This window comes from Muntiacus reevesi, chromosome 5, assembly GCF_963930625.1.
Source record: "Muntiacus reevesi chromosome 5, mMunRee1.1, whole genome shotgun sequence".
Classification (NCBI taxonomy): domain Eukaryota; kingdom Metazoa; phylum Chordata; class Mammalia; order Artiodactyla; family Cervidae; genus Muntiacus; species Muntiacus reevesi.
The window spans coordinates 82,335,393-82,356,315 of record NC_089253.1 but is presented as its reverse complement, the minus strand read 5'-3'; the positions used below and the strand labels follow the sequence as shown (position 1 = coordinate 82,356,315).

General features: G+C 35.2%; 1 protein-coding gene across 5 annotated transcripts in view; it reads right to left on the bottom strand.

The window, feature by feature from the left end:
• RGS7 (regulator of G protein signaling 7) overlaps positions 1-20,923 on the bottom strand; it is a 442,134-nt gene that overhangs the window by 9,416 nt on the left and 411,795 nt on the right. For all 5 annotated transcript variants that reach the window (XM_065935654.1, XM_065935651.1, XM_065935652.1 and 2 more), the window contains 6 exons: positions 17,550-17,648; positions 16,288-16,349; positions 15,195-15,305; positions 13,830-13,955; positions 6,964-7,150; positions 3,797-3,886 (listed from right to left, as the gene is read on the bottom strand). In XM_065935654.1, coding sequence (XP_065791726.1) covers positions 3,797-3,886; positions 6,964-7,150; positions 13,830-13,955; positions 15,195-15,305; positions 16,288-16,349; positions 17,550-17,648 — 675 coding nt within the window. The remainder of the gene's footprint in view (positions 1-3,796; positions 3,887-6,963; positions 7,151-13,829; positions 13,956-15,194; positions 15,306-16,287; positions 16,350-17,549; positions 17,649-20,923) is intronic.

Sequence of the window (20,923 nt, the reverse complement as noted above, 5' to 3'; positions counted from 1 at the left end):
CCCATAAAATTTATTATGTAAGTACTTCAGATGCCTATCACAACTGCTGACTCTAAAAGGAATCATAATATTGAGGAACACTGAACCAAGAGGAAATAAAAAATAAATGAAAATAGTTAAAGAGAACTTTAAATAGAAATTAATCATAAAAAGATTTAATGATATACAGTATTTTTAATTTTTGTACAAAAATAATTTTCAGGATAGAAATTCACTTCTCATGACTAATCAAATAAATGTAGTAATTTGTAATCTACTGAGGAAATTAGAGAGCCTTTCTAATTTTTTAGTCCATTTCTTTAGAGTACTATCAAAACAAAATATTCAATAAAAATATTACTTTTCATTTTCCCGGATGGAAAAGGATTAACCCTAAATAACTGGTCTGAAGGTATCTGAAATTTATCAGTATGTTGTGTGTATATACGTGTTCTGGTATGAATGTTACTTAACTTACTGAAGAAAGTTTCAGTAATCTCAGCCTTTTGTACCATTCTCCTTAAAGAGATGGTTGCCTATCTTGGCCTGATGAAATCCTATTTACGCAGTTAAGTGTAACTTCTGGAAATTCTCATATTATTCATAGACTCTACTTATTCACCCTAATACAAATAGAAGTAGCTTATCTTTCTCCTGTCCATCATAATATTTTGTTTATATCATTATGTACTGTAGCAATTAAGGTCTTGTTCTTAAGATATAGCACAACGTCTGGAGTATAGTTAGCCCTTGGTGTATAAATTTTGATTGCACAGGATTACTTTCTCACTTCCTCTTATTTCCTATTGATCTTTTCTTAAGGTTTGCAATGAGTGACAATGTGGTGCTACTTTAAGAGTTGAGGAAGTTGGTCAGATGTGGGGATGGTGTTGGAGGAAAGAGAGCCATTTTGCTTCCTCCTTCCATCTTCCTTATGTTGCATTATATGTTTTTAATTATATCACAGAAATTTCCAATCCAATCTCAAGAATAATATTCTGTCAGCACTATGTTAGAAAAGAATGAATATGAAACAATTCTTAAACAATACACAGAGCACTGTGCAACATCTATGGTGACTTTCTCCAGCAAAATCTTGAGGCATTTCTTTAGCATTGTCTTTATCTTCCCATGGTGACTTATGAGGCATGCTTAAGAAAAAATTTTTATTAAAGGTCAGAGATTCCAAAAGATCCAGCCAAAATTTTGGGAAGTTAATAGTGTGATTAATTTCTGGAGTTCTTCATTTTCCAGTCCTTTAAATTGTGCATCACAATGAATGTTCAAAGTATATACTGATTTTTAAAGTCTTTTACTTGGGAATTCATCAATAGAACTGATTAACATTCCCCACCACAAGGAGCCTTGAAGGAGACTAAAAACAAAAACTGTATTTTTGCTGAATCCAATTAGCTTACATTTCAACACACATAACTCCACTTAACTGGTCATCACAGCAAAAGCCACAACACACACCCACAGCAGCAGCAGCATGGAGCTGACCACACAACTCAACAGACAATGCAGACAAACTTGAGTATAAACCAAGATTTTCTACCTCTTTTCATAACAGGTTAGTGCTGGCCCTCAGTGTTGGTGTACAGTTTTTATGGCATGGGAAAATAGGGATGTTTCTGCCCTATAAAAATAAATGTGTTGAAGGCTTTAGTTTGAGTTTATACAATGTCAGAAACTTCCAAAGGCACTGGCACAATACCAAAAAAGAAAAAAAAGAATCCCACAAACAAATATATTACTAAAACACATGGCAAGATACTAAGAAAACACTGGTAGGAAAACAACTGGTTTCCTGGATGTTTTATGCAATAGTTTTCAGTACTTTACTGAAAAATAACAAATTAGAAAGGCATGCTGGTGGGTCTTTGGTGGGCATATATTGTCACCAACCCCCATTCATACTGAGTCTGGCTCTGGCTTTACACTGTTAAATAAGTCATTTTCTCTCTGCAAAAGTAGGAGACACAGAACCCTTGTAGTTCTTAATCTTTTAAGCCTTAAGAAGAGCTAAGGAAAGAGTACAGAAATGCATGCACTATTGTTAACAAAGACAGAGATATATAGAATAAAAATTAAAATAGTTATTTCTTCATTTTATGTGTCATAATACACACTACCTTCCAAGTCTTAGTTTGATACATACAGATTTTCACATATGATATCTTTATCTACTCTAGAAAGTGCTGGGACAGAAAGGTAAGTGGGAAGTTCTGAACTTGAATAAAGACAAAAAGTACTTTTGCTATTACATCAAAGGATGCAAGATGGAAGATGAGGTTTGAAACTGGGAACATTTCCCCATTGGACTTCATGATTTGCAATTCTTTGAAAATGAAAACTTACCACATTCTGTGCAAAGTTTTCAAAACATATTCTGTGATCCATTGAATATCCCGACTTATATGTGTGGGGTTGAGCAGGGCAAAGAAAAATAACACAGAGAGAAAAAAAGAGAGAGAAGGAAGGGAGAAAGGAAGGAAGGCAAAAGCCAGAAAGAAAAATGGCAGAAAAAGACAGGGTGATGAAATGACGCAACACCAAATTCATGTTCTAAATCACAGGGATCAGGAAAACAGGAGAGCTGCCACAGAAGGCCTCTTGTCACACGGCATGGGCTCTGTTTGCATTAACGCTTATACTTATGACACCAAAACTCTTCCTGTGCAAACAAAATGATGTGATTTCAAGCAAAATCGAATGACACTGAAATGAAGTAGATATGTTTAGGTTTTATGCTGACATGTTCAAAGCCTACATTATTGAAAATCCAGTGGCTTATGTTCAGAATGTCCTCATAATTTTCTACTGGTACTAAATTTCTGTTGGTATCATTAATTCACTGCTGTCCAACAGAACTTTCTGAAAGCCTGGAAATTTCATTCTATACTAACATTTCAGAAGTCTTTAGCTGTGGCCATTGAGTATGAGAAATTCAGTTAGAATTTTATGTAATCTTCACTAATTTAAATTTAAACCATTGCATGTGCTGGTGGTTGCTGTCCTGGTCAGTGCAACTGTCTGGTTGCCAAGTCAATGGACTTTGAAAAATATCATTAGCTTAAGTGATGATCATGAATTATACCAAATTATCATTTCATCTCAGAATTTCAAGAACCTATGAACTATTTTAACATACAAAATAATGAATGATGTTGATATTTACATCCAGATTTTCCATTTTCTGTTAAACTGATTAATAAGGTGTTACTGACAGACTTTGATTATAAGCATTAATTGAACAATGTAGCCTACTGCAGTTCTTCAAAAATATGCTAGTAGCTCTTAGGTAAGAAGCCTCATCGCAGGGATACTAAGTGACTCAGGATAAATGCCAAATGAAAATATTTGGAAACAAACATTTAGTTTGCTGACAGTTGCTACATTTTGGCAACTATCAGGAAAAAAATGAGTTATGGGGCATATACATACATTCCAGTTTACAGGATGAGGAAAATCCTCTCTGAGTTTTTGATCTGATGACATTGTTCTTTTCTTTATTGTAATTTCTTATTTCCTTAAACTGGCATACAGAAGACTAACATGAATCATGAGAACGGCACCTTAAAAACTTTGTAAAGCATGGACATCTGCTGAGACAAACACGCAATAAAGAAAATAAGCAATCAACAGGCAGAAACGCATACAACTTAAATGACCCTGATAAAATGCAGGGGTTTGGGGAAGGGTCTTGGCATATATCCACTTACCATTTGTCCAATAATGTGGTCCCAGCAGAGATAACTACTCCAAATAACTATAACTCAGAACTAGGTCATAAAAGTTCACAAAGAACCAATACCTTTTTCTTTGCCTGTAGAAGTTCCTGATAGGCACTGGATCTTATAAAACGTGGGTATGAATCACTTTTCATCAGTTTGTAAATGTGCTCCTAAAAAGAAATAATGGTTGAAATGCCTCTTTATTATTTCTCAGGAAAAATCAAATACTGTGATAAGAACGCAACTTCTGATTCAAAAACAAATCTAGAATAATGATAATGCTGATGAGAATACTTTATATGCCTATAGAACAATTTAGACCTTCAAATTTATTATTTTATTCAATGATCCATGTTTAAACTGATTTGGGAGCTATGGAGGAGGTAAATCACATCCAGCCCTTAAAAAAATGGGATTTAGTTAGTAGACTGTCATCACATAATTTCAAATCAAGTTGTTGATTTATATAGACCATTAAGATAAATAAAACTGCTATCTCTTAAGATTAAGCCAAAAAAGAATGATGCAAAGTCAGGATTCAATAATCATTCTAGATACGTTGGACGGTATGTACTTGGACGGTTCAGAGTTTCCAAATGAATCATCTCATTGGTGAAAATTGTCATGCACATCTACTTTAGGTCACAGCATAAGTCCAGAAATAAATTTTGTGATATTTAATTGCTTAATGTCCTAATTTGTATGCATGTTTTGACTTATTCTGAAATAGATTAGGCAAATATTTGATAATTTAATCCTAATCAGTTTGCAATGTTTTGTTTCAATGATGAATATTGATAGACAAAGGAAAAAAATATATTCATCTAATTCAATGTTGGCCCAATCCAAGAAGATTCTGCTTTGGTTTATTGCAGCCTAAGGGAGCATAAATGCTCCTTGCTCATTCTAGTCTATTAGAGGCAGAGTTCTGAACTATTTGAGAGTATCCTGAATGTCCCAGTGTCTACTTGTTTGGAGAAAACATGTATTTTAAGAGATGACTTAGTTTCCTAGTCTTAAATACACCAGTAATAATTTGTAGTTACTGTGAATCCATTTAATGACATTCAGGATTAATCCTCAGTAATCCTGACATTCAGGCTCTAGCCCAAGTTTCATCTCCAGAAGTATGGTACATTTGGAACTGTATCCGAATTTGTTGTTGGAAAAGTGGGACAATGTTTTATTTTGGGCTCAAGCATTTTAGGATTCAGATCCTATCTTGCTCAAGATTTACCACTTACAAACATGTTAATTTTGACAATTTTATTCACTTCTCTGAACCTCAATCTTCTAGTCTATAAACTAGAGTTATTATCAGGATTTGAGGAATGATCAGTGTTTAGCAAAGTATGGGGGTGTGCATAGTAAGTGCTCAAATATGTTTGAGTATGTGCCAGGTACACTTCAAAGCGCTTGCCTATATTAGTTAATTAAATTCTCACAAAACCTCAACAAGGTTGGCAACCATTTTCATATATATTTTAAATATGAAGTAAACTAAAGCACAAAGAAGTACTTACAATAGGTCACAGAGCAGAGCTCAGAATAGAACCCAGGCAATTTGCCTTCAGAATCTGCTTTCTTATTACACTGTATCTCTTCTTAAACAGTGGCAAGAATTTCTACTATATTTTTGAATATAGGGTTTATAAGCCCATAAAAACTGGGATTAAATAGCTGAGGTTGACTGAAAAAAGCCTATGGTCAGGTGGTAATATTTTCTATAGAAAATTATGCCTTTTCCTTTTATTGAAGACATATTAAGCAAAAATATTTTTCAATGACACAGATAACAAAGAAATGTTCTTTTTAAGACTTTTGGGAAGGTCATTCCAAATATTTTACACATTGTTGACTCTATAAAAATGCTTGAAAGTTTATCTTGAATTGAAAGAAAGATAAAACAGCAGAGAAATAAGCAACAGAATTTTCCTCCTGCTCTCTCTCATGTGTCTCCATAAAATGTAATTATTTCCACATAGAAGACCACGGCACAGCCAGAGTGAATGAATGGGTTTCTGGTTGGCTGTTTCAACCTGTGTTAGTTTCCTGCACAGTGGCTCATTTCTTTTTAAACCAAAGTCAGTGCTAAATATATTTTATACCGAGAGTAAAAATAATAAAGGAATTTTCTGTACCTCATGCTTCATCTTCTATATTTTCTCTTAGTAACATAGCTATTTAAAAAACAAGATACTTTTTAGAGCTAACATTCTTCTCTAAAAGAGGTTTTAAGAAATTATGAAACATGTTTGTTCAGGTTTAAAAGCCAATTTCAATACATCATTAAGAAATGATATCCTCTCATTACACATTTATTTTCCCTCTTGAGCACAATACACTTTTTTTAGAGAAAGTAGAAATTAAAATTACTTCTAAGGAGACAACTACATCCAGTTTGAGGAAAAAAAACCATTTAAATAAAAGTATGTCTTAGGAAGTTAATATCTTAATATCAATTTCATTTTTTCTTCTTTTTGTAGACTAAAAAAAGTAACTTGGAAAATTAAAAAATACCTAAAGTTACTGTTTCAGTTTGTCATCAGAGACAAAACTGGTTTTTACTGTTTCACTGTGTCATCAGAGACAAAACTGGTTTGAGTTTTACATAACTTCAAGCTAATTTAATTTAGTTCTGACTATTCATAATAATATATTATTTAGGAAGGTCAGAATCTCAGACTCTCCATATTAGAAGACAAGTTAAAGAGTTCAAGTATGTGTTACTGATGTAACAGAGTTGAAACTAAAGTAAAAAGCTTTCAAATATTTAAAATATTTCCCTTCAAGAAATTTTCATGTAAAAACATTCAGATTTACAAAAATCCCCAGGCTTTAAAAATTCTTCTTTTTAAAGTCTCTCTGTTATCTTCTAGATCATTTAGTTTTTTTTTACATACAGCTTCCTTGGTGGCTCAGACGGTAAAGAATCCACCTACAATGTAGGAGACCTGGGTTTGATCCCTGGATTGGGAAGATCCCCTAGAAGAGTATTCTATCCCCACTTCAGTATTCTTGCCTGGAGAACCCCCATGGACAGAGGAGCCTGGCGGCTACAGTCTATCAGGTCGCAAAGAGTGGGACACAACTGAGCGACTTAGCGCGCGCACACACACACACATCCCTAAATTGAAAATATTAGACATAGCCACAGATTATAATGAAAATAAAACAGAAGTATCTCAACTCTCAACTTCTCGGGAGCACATTTGTGATGCAATGTGAGTTCCATCCATGTACCAACCTGGGCATCTTCGAAAGTGTATCGTCCGGGCTCCTTCACGTTCTGTGTGGTTTTGTCATAGCTCTTAGAATCCAAGTTAATAGCACTGGGGGCTCCTGGAGCCAGAAATTCTTGCCATATTTCCTGAACTCGAGAGGGAACTTCTCTAATAGGCCTTTTCTTCAGGTCCTCCACTGCTAGCCAGAATCTACACAAAATGAGACATAATCTGATGTCTGATGTCTCATAATCTGAAAATTCTTAAAATACTGACTTATCATATAGCTCACAGTGAGGCATAATAATAAGCTAATGTTCTCTGAGGGTGTCCAGAAACAGGTTTCCACTGATTTTTTTATTAGTTGTATTCAAAGTTATAACATTTGGGGAAAGGAAATACTGAAAACAATCTCTTTTAGGTGCTCTCTGAAAATCAGGGGCTTCCCAGGTGGCTCAGACAAGGAGCCGAGCAGACCGCAGTCCACGGGGTCAAGAGTCAGACACGGCCGAGCCACTGACCACGCACATGCGGAAACGCAGGCCCGCCAGGGCCCGACTCCACGCAGCCTCACACGTCCACTGAAGCAGAGTATGGAGCAGGGCTAGAGAACCTTCGGTCAGACAGGAAGGGGAGTCTGAAGGGAGTTAGGGGGAGCGACACGGATCATCTGACTGGGGGCATAAGGTACACCGCAGGCTCTATTTTTTTGGATCTTTTGTCCATTTGAGCAATGGGGGTTAGCATGGGGAGGATTTTCTGCTTTACCTGGTAAGGGAATTACCATGAAGCTTTACTGGAATGAAAAGAGGCCTGGACGCAGATTAGAAAATGCCCTAGCTGGAGAAATCAGGGCAAGTAACTAATTTTAGGCTATTTAATTCCGAGACTTATGAAATGACAGAAGCAGCGAGCTTTCACATGTAATTGTTCAAAAGGCTTAAATTTGCAGAGGCATCATAGCAATTCAGAAGCTCTGGAAAAAATAATATTGACCTACTTCTAAATATAAAATATATATTTTATGTCCTTCTGTATAGAATACAGTCTATCCTGAAAGGAAAGAATACCAGGACATATTCTGATTGATAAAAGCAAACAGCAAAGTCTAATAAAAAGCCACATCATATTAATGGATTTCACTTTTTAAAATTTTGCCCTATATCTTGTTTAGACCTAGAAATAATGATGAAACATGAATATGCATGTCATAATAGTGTCTTTAAACAAACAACAAAAAAAAGAACGCTTGAAAAAGGGAGTACTAAATCTCTTATCCTCAACAGGGGCCAGATGCGATCTTGATATGGAGAAGATGACCACAGAGATGAATCACTACAAGCTACAGGGGATTCTCTGGTGGCTCAGACTGTAAAGAGTCTGCTTGCAATGCAGCAGACCCGGGTTTGACATGATTGAGCAACTTACACACAGCACAAGCTATAGCGTTTTAACAAAAGTAGAAGGGGATAAGCAGAACCTTCATAACTATTACGTTTTAAACTTAGGGATTAAGGGAAGTTCCAAACGTAAGTAATAAAGCAGTTGAACTAGAATTAGAATATCAAACATTACTCAATCTAATAATTTTCTAGTTTCTAAGTACCATTTTCCTATAGACAGGTGTCAGTAGATAATCCAATATGGACTATGCCTTAAATGTGAACCCACCGTTTTTGCTTTCAGAAGGCAAGGGTAAAGACCATTTCCTTTCTAAATACAGGTTCTGACAATGTGCAATCTAACAGGAATGCTATGTGCAATTTGAGGGAGCCTAAGTGTTATAACTGATGCATATTAAAAAGCAGAGTCATCACTTTGCTGACAAAGGTCTGAATAGGCAAAGCTATGGTTTTTCCAGTAGTCATGTACGGATGTGAGACTTAGACCACAAAGAAGGCTGAGAGCTGAAGAATTGCTGCTTCTGAATTGTGGTGCTGGAGAAGACTCTTCAGAGTCCCTCCTCTGGACTGCAAGGAGGTCAAACCAGTCAATCCTAAAGGAAATCAACCCTGAATATTCATTGGAAGGACTGATGCTAAAGCTGAGATTCCAATACTCTGGCCACCTGATGCTAAGACCCAACTCATTGGAAAAACCCTGATGCTGGGAAAGACTGAGGGCAGGAGGAGAAGGGGGCAACAGAGGATGAGATGTTGAATGGCATCACCGAATCTATGGACATCAGCTTGAGTGGACTCTGGGAGATAGTGAAGGACGGGGAAGTCTATGGTGTCTCAAAGAGTCAGACATGACTTAAGAGACTGAATGAAAACAAGTTCATTTCAGCACTCTTTGAACATACAGATAAAAAGAATGTCTCTGTTCTTGAACTAGCAAAGATACACCATTCAAATGGCCATAATACAAGGAAGCACATGAGAGATTCTCAAGCAATAGGCACAAACCAAACAGTCTGGGAATGCTGAGCAGGAAGGAGCCCCTCTGCTGGGGCAACTGCTGCGTTGGAAAAGGGAGTTCTAGGGAGGCTACACAGATGCAGTGACATCTTAAATAGACTTGAAATTATAGATGAGATATCAAAGGGCTGAGGAGGTAATAATAACATACCTACACTGTAAGTGCAGGCACTATTCTAGGTGATTTAGCTATATTAAATCATCCAATTCCTACAACTTTAGAGTATGTGCTAATATTTCCCCCACTTAGAGAAAACTGAATATATGAAGACTAAGTCACTTATTTAAGTTGCCCACTGTGAGTGCCATATATAGGGTTTGCTCCCAGATCTACAGCAGATGACATTCTCAAAAGCACTCTCTTGAATGCCTCACAAAATGCATCACTGCTTTTCTTATCCTCAGCATAGTCATCATTGCAATAATTTAGTAGAATGTAAAGGGAACTCACTAAAACTTCACTCCCCCCTTAATACATGAAATCTGGAATATGAGGAATTATCTTAATGTCATTGAGCCTTGATTTTTTTCATCAGTAAAATGGGAATAATAATGCCTATCTCACTGGGTTTCCATTAGGTAAAATGAGATAAATTATGTAAAGGGCACTTTTGAAGTGCTTGAGATATTTTTAGGCACTCATATTATATAACTCTCATATTACTGAATTTATTTGGTACTTACTCTGTTTACCTGAAGGAGGAACAAGCAAAAAGCACACCAAGTAAGAACAGAAGTTCTATTTCAGAAATAAGTACTTATCAATGAGCAGTATTTCTTGACTATTTTTTGTCTCAATACCTGAAGAAAATGCTCACATGAGTGCCATACTTCCATAAATAGCAGATGCTAAATAAGATGCACTGAGATGTATTTAGGTGTAATTAGCCCTGCCGGTTAAACGGACTGTTTTGTCTCCCTTGGTCTGTGACACCAGATACCTAGGCAGAAACAGGAAGAGCAGTGGGCAGAAGCTTAGTATTGGTTTATAGAAAGCCTAGGATGGCAATTATTAGCAATCTGACTTGTAAAGATGCTTAACTTCTTCTATTCATATTTTGCTTGCCTGTCAAATGGGGCAAGGATATTAATATTTAAATTTCATGTTTGAAGTGATGATTAGTTGAATGATAATCAGAAACAATAAATACAAAATATGGCATGGCATACTTATAAAAGTAGCGAATATAAAGCATACAGTGTATGGCATACACTGGACTTGCCAGGTGGCTCTGTGGGTAACAAATCTGCCTGCAATGCAGGAGACACAGGAGATGCGGGCTTAATCCCTGGGTTGGGAAGATCCCCTGTAGGAAGGCATGGCAACCCAATCCAGTATTCTTGCCTGGAGAATCCCATGAACAGAGGAGCTTGGCCAGCTACAGTCCCTAGGGCTGCAAAGAGTGGACCCAACTGAAGTGACTAAGCACACATGCACACAAGGCATATACTAGGTGCTCAAGACTTGATATCTATGTCTATCGATCTGTTCTTAGTAGGGAAACATACAACAGACTCTTAGTATATACTCAAGAAATATACATGTGACTACATAAGAAATATGTAATGTTTCTTTTTTATATAACTTTGTTTTTATTTCAACATAACATGCAATAAAATATTAACAGATTATAATGCTTAAAAAAAAAGGACTCTAAAAGCAATTTAATTCAGATTTAAGAAATCATTCCAATTAAACACAATAAATCTATTTCCAAGTGATCAGTTTAGACCAGAATTAAAAATAGGCATTTGTTAGATACTTATGTCTGCTGTCTATTTACAACATTTTTATATAACCTCTGATTTTTGGTATATCCAGCCCCTATCTTCCTAACACAGCAGGGAATGACATATACATGGGCCTTTTAAATTAAAGGAAGAAATGGAAAAGGGAGATTCCAGGCTGCAAAAATATATACAAGCATTTACCTTTTCAGAACTTAACATTTCTTCCATAAAAATGAAATATCCAAGCTCTATAGAACTAGGGCTGGGACTTCAAATGCAATTATTCTGTGTTTTTTAAAATATAGGGCAGAAAGCCTTTTGGGTGATACTTATACATTTTCATACAATGAAATGTGTAATATTTCTTATATGCAATTACTTATCAGGCAATTTGGTGTGTCATAGGATTATTGAGATAAAAATGGTTAAGGCATGGAAAAAATCAGCAGTGATCAATTTCATTCATGAAAGAGAGTATGCACATGCTAATCTTTTAGTCCCAAAGCCTCTTTCCTCTTACTTTTTCGCCTGGTTATCTCCTTATCATCCAGGTCTCAGCTGGAAGCTATTTCCCTGAGGAGGCTTTGAGTGATCTCTCCCTCTGGGTTTGCCATTCTCCTGTATTTCTCAGATCTAACACTCATCCTTTTGTGTTGTGATCTGTTTCATCTTTATATTCATGAGTAAGCTGTACTTCTAATAAAATCAGGAAGGATTTTTATTTGATTAGGTGATAATGGGGAGGTACTGCTTATTTATTTATTATGAAACCCATGATGATAGCATTTTTTTTTTCAAAAACATAGAGAATTAGAGGAAACTCCATAAAAGACTAAAACTAGATTTATCTCTACTTTATTTTCTAAAGCATTCTTGTACTCAATAACTGATGATGTGACCTTATGACAGAAAATATTATTTAGGTCCAAAAAAATCCTTAGCACCTGCAGACCTCTTGAAACCCTGGTCAACAGGCTTTCAAGTTTCAATAAACTTGAAAAAGAATAGGAAGCTGCGTCCCTGAAACCTGTGATAGGCATAATTAAATTTCTCCAGATTCTGCCTGTGGTCAACTTGCTTAATCCATCAGATATCAGTCAAAAGTCTATGTTCTTCTAGTGTGGAGATTTCTTAAAAAACTGGAAATAGAATTGCCATATGACCCAGCAGTCCCACTTCTGGGCATACACACCAAGGAAACCAGATCTGAAAGAGACACATGCACCCTAAAGTCCATTGCAGCACTGTTTATAATAGCTAGGACATGGAAGCAACCTAGATGCCCATCAGCAGACGAATGGATGAGGAAGCTGTGGTACATATATACCATGGAATATTACTCAGCCATTAAAAAGAATTCATTTGAATCAGTTCTAATGAGATGGATGAAACTGGAGCCCATTATACAGAGTGAAGTAAGCCAGAAAGATAAAGACCATTACAGCATACTAACACATATATATGGAATTTAGAAAGATGGTAACGATAACCCTATATGCAAAACAGAAAAAGAGACACAGATGTACAGAACAGACTTTTGGACTCTGTGGGAGAAGGCGAGAGTGGGATGTTTAGAGAGAACAGCATCAGAACATGTATATTATCTAGGGTGAAACAGATCACTAGCCCAGGTTGGATGCATGAGACAAGTGCTCGGGCCTGGTGCACTGGGAGGACCCAGAGGGATTGGGTAGAGAGGGAGGTGGAGGCAGATCGGGATGGGGAATACATGTAAATCCATGGCTAATTCATGTCAATGTATGACAAAAACCACTACAATATTGTAAAGTAATTAGCCTCCAACTAATAAAAATAAATGAAAAAAAAAAGTCTATGTTCTTCTAAATGGTTTGGTTTGGCTATCTATTAAATCTCCTGAAAAGAATGTGATGATTCTGGAATTGCTAAGTTGCAGTGAAAATAAAGGAATGCAGGCAACTTTCTGTAAATGGATTTCACAGGACTGAACAAGTCATGAGAAAATAAATTAGAGAGTTCCATTTCAAAAGAATACTGAATGAGCAAGCTTGTGGAAAAACCATTTTACGTAGTGGAAAGTTATCGCTCACTTCAGTGATCTTAGAGCTGTTAAAATCTATTCCACTGTCTCACATTTAAAAATTCAATTTCCAGGTGCCTCTTAAGTCAGAAAAATTTGAAAAATATGTAAGGATGATGTTTACAACAGATGAGCAGGATACACAACTCTCTAGCAGGCACTAACAGCTCGATCTGGTACTGCTCTCAACTACCCTGAGGCTGTGTTTAAGTGTACAAAGTAAATGCACTGCCTCCATCGTTTTGTTTCAAGATATTTCATACAGGCACTCAATTTCTTTTTCTAGATCTTATTTGAGATGCAACACACAAAGAAGACCAATATGTTAAATAGGTGATATTTTAATTAAACTACATATGTATTATTGATGATTCTTTGTTTTGCCAAATACTAGCCTGATACTTCTGTATGCAGTCCATTTCAAATGCATCAAATTTACATGATTAAAAGATCAGGAGACAGTGTAAAATAAACTATTATGAAGAAGTGATAATGTTGGACAAAGTGCTTTGCCTTCATTACCTTTTCTTCCTCTATCAAGAGGCAGAAATTCAATAGGTCCATAGCTTCATCATGATGTTGGTGGGATAGTAACTGGTCTGTCGAGTGCAAAATCACCAGACTCATCACAAGTAGGTCACTCTTGCTTAGTATATTAGATTCAAGCAACAGGTCTTACCTTAAGTTTTCTGAGCTGAATTCTGACTCTAGAAATTTAAGGAATTGTTCTCTCCCGACTGGGTCTTTCAATGCTTCATCCATGCCAAAACCCCATCGTTTTACCCTCTGCTGACTTGGTTCTTTGCTATAGAAAATAAAACAAAGCCAAATATATTCCTTTCATTACAAATTCTATATTCTGCTATAACATTTCCCCTCAAAATCATATATTCTTTGAAGCTCCCATCTTTAACATATTTTTCAGGAAAAAAATGTCTGATTGATGACTCTGCATGAAATTATAGTGAGATGAAAGTTAGGCATTAATAATAAAGTCTAACATTTATTAAGCATTAAATGCCAAGGGGTGGATTCTCTTTTAGACTTCTTCAGCAACTTTGAGATAGGTACTATCGTAATTCTTATTTTATAAATGAGGAAGTCAAGGATAGAGGGTTATAACTTTCCAACATCAAATAGGTAATATTCCAGACATTCTGACCCCAGGGCTCAATTTCTTAACCACTACACTATGAAGTCTCACGGTGACACATTGTACTGGAGGAAAATGCATTGAGAATCAAAAGGCTTACATCCTGGTTTATGACTCTGTTGTTGATTAAATGTGTGACATAGTCCTGGCTGAGTCACAACATTTTGGGATTCCAACTTTCACATCTATAAAACTGAGAACTAATGGATGAAGAGATACATATTTGTCAAGCATTTGAGAACCACTGGACGGACATAAAAGTGAGAGAAGGTCCATAAATGCAATCTAGCTAAGTGCTACAGAACACTAAATCCTCACTCTGTGAAGGGGTACGCAGTGATTTTTTTATGACTCTATCAAGATTGGTGATATAATTCTTCTCTTATATAGCTGATGAAAGAAACCAGGGAGCCTTAAATTGTGTTTTGGTTTTCTTAAGAAGTCAGACACTTGTCAGTTTCTCTTAAAGGGTTTATGGTAAATTCATTTTGTTCCAAAACAGAATTTATAAAGGCATACTTGTATTGGGCTTAAGTAAGTATGGATTTAGCATTCATTTTACTTGAATAGATGGACCTTTGTGGCTTTGTGGATTTTCAAGGAAGCTAAAAACAATGAGCTAAATTTTAAGAACTAAAGATCCTAACAAGTCGACCTTGAAACCCTTGCACATCTGATTTTTTTGTGCCAGTCTTTCTGGAAATGCAAATCTAATATAATGCAAATATCTAAGTTTCAAAAACCATTGCCTTGAACGAGAGCTTTATATCATGGTTAATGTAAACACAGAGTAAAATTACTTTTACAATTAGTCAGCTATAGGATTCTTCTTATATCATTCAAATCCTGAAATAAGTGAAGTATTTGGAAGGAAGAGAAAATGTCACTTACCTTGCTTCAAGTTCCCAGAAGGTAGTATCATCAGACAACCATGGGTTAGAAGGGTCAGGTGGCACAAGAAACGGGTCATATTCTAAATACTGTTCTGTGTAACTTAGCAGACTTGAGAAAAAGAAACATTTTCATTTTCTTTAGTTTTCTGGTTGAGGTAAACTGATCTTTGTAAGGGACACACTATAAAAACATCTGGCCAAGGAATCCTTACTTGCTTATAGAATAAAATCTGATAGCAGTTTTCATGTTTCAATAATTTTCATGCAACAGCCTATGCTTCTTTGAAGACAAATATGGTTAAGGATTTCATCTTTCCCAATGCCTTAGCAATATGAATTAATATTCCCTCATTAAAATGAGACAAAATGGAAAAGGTCAGTGTATAGAAGGATGTGCCAAGGAGCAATTCCAACCCTTGGTCAACTAGCCTGCCCACAGCAGAACAGATGTTAGCTCAACTTGGAGAAGGGGTTAAAAAGCAATTTTTGTCAAAGTATTTACAGGAATTAGGTAAAGGGGGAATCACTTACAACACGTTTTTTGGGGAAAAAAGTCTGTTTTTAAAACAAAATAAAGGGAGAAAGGAGAGGAAAAACATTGGAGAGGTAAGATTTGGCAATGCCTCAAAGTGCGGAATATGAATGTCTTAACAGATTTAAATGAAGGAAATATGTAAAAATCTAAGCTTAATTCAAATTCTGAAGTCACAAAATAACTGAGTAGTGTAAATGTTAAGAAGAATTAACAGAAAGTTTCTAAGTTGCCAACAAGTAACTTAATGAATTCAGTTTTATTTCTCCTAGCAGGAGTGAAAAGATTCAATTCCTTAGAATTATCTTCTGTATTTGATTGTGGTTGCACAAAGACTGGACCTCTAGAGACGTAAGATAATAATGATCATTCTGTCATTTGAAGTGTAACAAAAGAGATCTTTGAAAGTTTTCTATGTTCAGAAGGGAAAAGAAAATAATATTTCTTACAGGATTCCAATTATATCAATTCTCCTCCCACCAGTTCTCTCACCATATTGAACACATTTAATTGTCATCTGAACTTTTTTTTATTTGTATGGGCATCTTGCAATACTTACCTATCAGCAACTTTTGACATTTTTAACCGATGTCTATCTAACTGTATTTGCCAATACTTTATCTGGGAAAAAGAGATAAGTAGTTACATAAGTAGTGACATTCTCCAATTTTCAACTCTAAACTCTAATAGACTGAGTAATTCTAAACAAGAATATGTTCTCAGACAGTAAAATTTCACTCTATAGAAAAAATTAAACATGAGGGCTCTGAAAGAGTTAATAAAAATTAAACTGACTGTAAACACATAACCAGTATTGCTTTAGAATAGCAGTGAAGTTGAACATTCTGCCCACGTCAGCAAAATAACTTTATTTTAAAAGAATTATAGAAATTTTAACCATTTATTCATGGTGATTATCCAAATAAGAATCACATTTCTCCATCAAACAGTGAATTCAGATAATAAATGTATTTGCTATTTGTTACTATAATTTCAAGATAAACCCTACTTCCTAATACTAGCCCAACAAAAGCATCAGTGATATTAGTTTTAAGAATAATTTTATCAACATTTCAGAGCAAATTGTCACATGGACATAACAACATGCGGAAATTTAAAACTCTCTGAGTTATTTTCCTTCAAGGTTATTATAAATATACTAGAAAAAGTATGTATTACACAGTTGGTAGGAAGAAATAAGCAAAAGGAGAAAAAGTCTCATGACAACTAACCAAGAGACTTGATGATGATTTGATATAAGAGACACTTGGTATTCACTTTGAAATATTGGAGCCAAAACTATTTGTTGATCAACAGGTGCAACAAGAAGCAATATATACCATTGCTATACCAAGAAGCAATATATCTGCTCATCAGTGCTGAGAAAAAACTTCAAGAGGCTTCTAGAGATCAGTACTGCAGAAACAAGGTTGAGCACTCTTTTGTGAAGGTCACATCACACGATTGGAGGTGGAAAACACATGACCTAAATGCCACCAACCTACTGTCTTCTCATTTTTTAAGACAGAATTATGGAATATAAATTAACTCAATAATGGAGTCATCCATGAGTCAGTGTGTATGATTTTTAAAAATTAGTTAGAGGAAAAAGAATTTGGAGAAATCACAAGGGAAGAGTTTTGAAAACTATCTCCTTATATTAATAAATCTTCAAGAGAATACATATCTTAAAATTACATTTTAAATACAATCCTGCAAATCAGTTTTTAACATATCTCCTATAAACATCAACATCTGGTCTTCATACTGGCTACTCTGTAAACCATCTACTCTGTAAACCGTTATTATAGGTTGACCCACCTGTTGCTGTAACTCATCTTCTGTTGGGGGTTTAGTTTCTGGTGTGGGTGTGTGGGTAGGACTGTGACTTCTAATATCATTTTGTAGACCATAGACAGACTATATTAAAATTAAAAAGAAATATGTTAAGACAAAGTGACATTTATATTCACAGACTTTCTAAAAGGTAATTTTGTGTTATATATTCATTAAGGTAACTCAAAACTTTGCTGCATATTGGATTAAGCTTATCAAAATTCAAAAGGAACTATCATAAATGTCATATGAATTTAAAATGAAAGCACAGAGTTTTTGGAAAAATATGTGGTTGTATTATTAACTGACAGAATAATTGACTATATGAATAAAACTAGGTAACTGTGATAAAATATGGGGTGAGCTGAGAATACTAATTTGGGAAATGACAGTACAACATAGCATCTAATAAGTATTAATTTCAGAATAAAATAGAGGTGGGTATATACTAGAATAAAAATGTAATAAGGCAAAAAAGGGTAAAAATAATCTGGTTGTTTTACATAGGAAAGGAATGGAGTACTAAGGAGAGAAACTAGGTTAAGAATTCCATTGCTGATTTTGTCTCTGATGGTATCATCAAAGACACACCAGAATGTTCTTACTTTCCCAGCTCAAAATTGGGTTATTTACCTCACAATACTGACCTTGTCATTTGGTTTCAGTAGGTGCCATTTACAAATGTCAGTGACCCCTAAGGTTTTGTACATCTTTGAAATTCTTAATATCGCAGTGCTTCTTTACTATTTTGTCAAAAGGTGAACCCTATTATTTAGGAATGCTCTTTTTTGAGGAAGACCCGTTGCTTAGTAAATATAAACATAAATCTGGGAACTTCAAGAAAAAAAATTCATCCCTAACTGAAGGTGAGACATCTTACATGTCAACTCAAGGAAGAGGCCAAATTACTTTTTCTTTAATATTAAAGCACTGTTACTTTAAAAGAAAGAATTTAACATTAGCTACTAAGCACTTTTTCTTTGGACATGAGGATGGAGGAGGACATGATAAAGTTTCATGAGCCCTACAAAATTAATGTTGCCAAGTAGTGGAAAGAAGCTATTGAAATCAGAAGAGGGTAGATGCTTAACCAAGCCAATTTTCAGGCCCATCACCAACCTTACCAGTAACTCTAACTTTAAATTCGTCTTGTTAATGGACCTGTTTTCACTTGGATTCTACCTCTTCTTAATGTTAACCTTTTGGCTCCGTACCTGGGCCCTTTTCCCTTGTGAGTTCCCACTATTTTGCTCTTAGCCCATCTTTGACATATTTGACTTGATTTTCTGACTATCTTTGATAGGTACTTCAATTTTCCCTCTTTTGACATAGCTCCAACCTCTTTGAAACTCAATTCTTGTTACTGAGCATGCATTTCAAACCAAGAAGCAGCACACGTGACATCAGTTAATTATTAACTGGACTGAACTAAATGGATTGGACTGTCTTTTTCTTTCCTTCCATCATTCATTCAACATTTATCAAACACCTATTATATGCTGGATATAACTGTTAAGCATTAGGAATATAGATGTAAACAAAAATAGGTATGCTTCCTCCTTCCTTGGAACTTATGACCTAATGGTTACACAAAGAATCACATAAATAAACATATGATTAAAACTGTGATAAGTATTATGAAAGAAAAGAATGACAAGAGTACAGTACCTGGAATACAAGGAGACTTAATTTTCACTGAAGAAACAAAAGGTCTGCATGAACTGCTACTAGTTGTGTTTGAGGGTGATTAAATAACATAACCCTCTGAACTCCGAAGTAACAGTTGAGGTGGGTATTTTAAAATTAGTGAAGTGAATGACCACCAATTATGAAACAATTATACTTTCCAATGTCTGCTATTTTTTCAGTTGTATCATACTAATTTTTGATAAAATAAAAAAGACATCTAAGGTTGAAACTTTCCATTCTCACTTAACCTTGGTTTAATTACTTAAAGTTCTTTAATAAGAATCTCTAGTTCATGTAAAAAATGTTTTAAAGACAAGACAGCTGACAGTTCTAACAGTGAGTTTGTTGGTTAAGATTTAAACTAGTTTAAAAGAGTGCTAGAAAAATACCACAATTTATGGTGTCCAAGAAGTAAAATAATTAATAATTAATAAATTACCTTCTACCTCTACATTTCCATGATTATTTCAATATACATGCATTTCACATGATCATCATGAAGTTCCATAAAACACCCAAACCATCGGGCGGTGCTGTTTCAAATAGTCTTCCAGCAGCCTGGCCACTGGTTCTGAGGTTACTGGGACGTTTCCTTTTTTGTCTTACATGTAAGTAAAGATCATGAATTCTCTCTTTCCTCATTCAGGGTGCCCTTCATTTTCTGGGGATCAGTAATAGCTCTTAACTTTGATTCTTGGCTAGAGTGAAAATAGCCACAAATAATGCAATTTTATACTCAGGGCTTCCTTTATGCATAAAGGAGGTAAGAAAATTGATCCTATTTTGGCCAGTAAGTTATGAGGATCACTTGCAATGTAAAAGGATTTGCACCTTTTAGAAAACTGAAGTGTATTAGAAATCTTGGCATAGAGTGGATAGGGCTAGAGAGAAAGAGAAATGAAATTGTCTCAATGTCTTAATATTTGCAGATGGGGAAAATTAAATTAACTAATTTGGATCCAGTTTGAGTTTTAATAGCAAAGATAATTACTAAACCAAGATGCTTTGACTTCTAACACCTTTTTTTTTGTTCCTCAGGGTGCCTGGATTAACACTTTACATATGCAGTACCATCATAATGAATACTAAATAGGTTATTCATTAAATGAAACAGATTTTACTTTCTACATAAATCTGTTCATATATGATCTCCTTTTACATCTCAGAAAAGATAAAGAAAATTCTTTCCTTTATTTTTGGTCAAGGGGAAGGGACTTTAAGAACTAAAGAGTGAAGGAAGTGTCTATGCTTTTTTATGTGGAGTGCAATATCTGGGATTTTTCTAACTGGCGATGGGTAGAGGAGGGGGGATGCTCAGCTCAACTGGAGAATGATTAGGACCATGTCCGATGCCATGTGGAAGAAGCCAGTGAAGAGATAGAGCAGTGAAAGGAGGCTAGAGAAGATTGAGAGAGAAAGTTTGCCAGCGTCCAAGTCTCTGCATCCAGGAATATCCAGGCTAACTCCCTATTACTAAGGTTTTAGAATATTCCCCTCTTTCATCTATTTTGAACAGAGTTTCTCTTGCCTGCAAATGTATTGTATTTCTTACTTAAAACACTTTTGTGCTGCACTAAGATATGAATAGTTTATTCTATTATGTAACACATTAAAATTTAAATTTCCACATTTGGCATATGTAAGTAAAGAAATACCAATCTTTTAAAGTA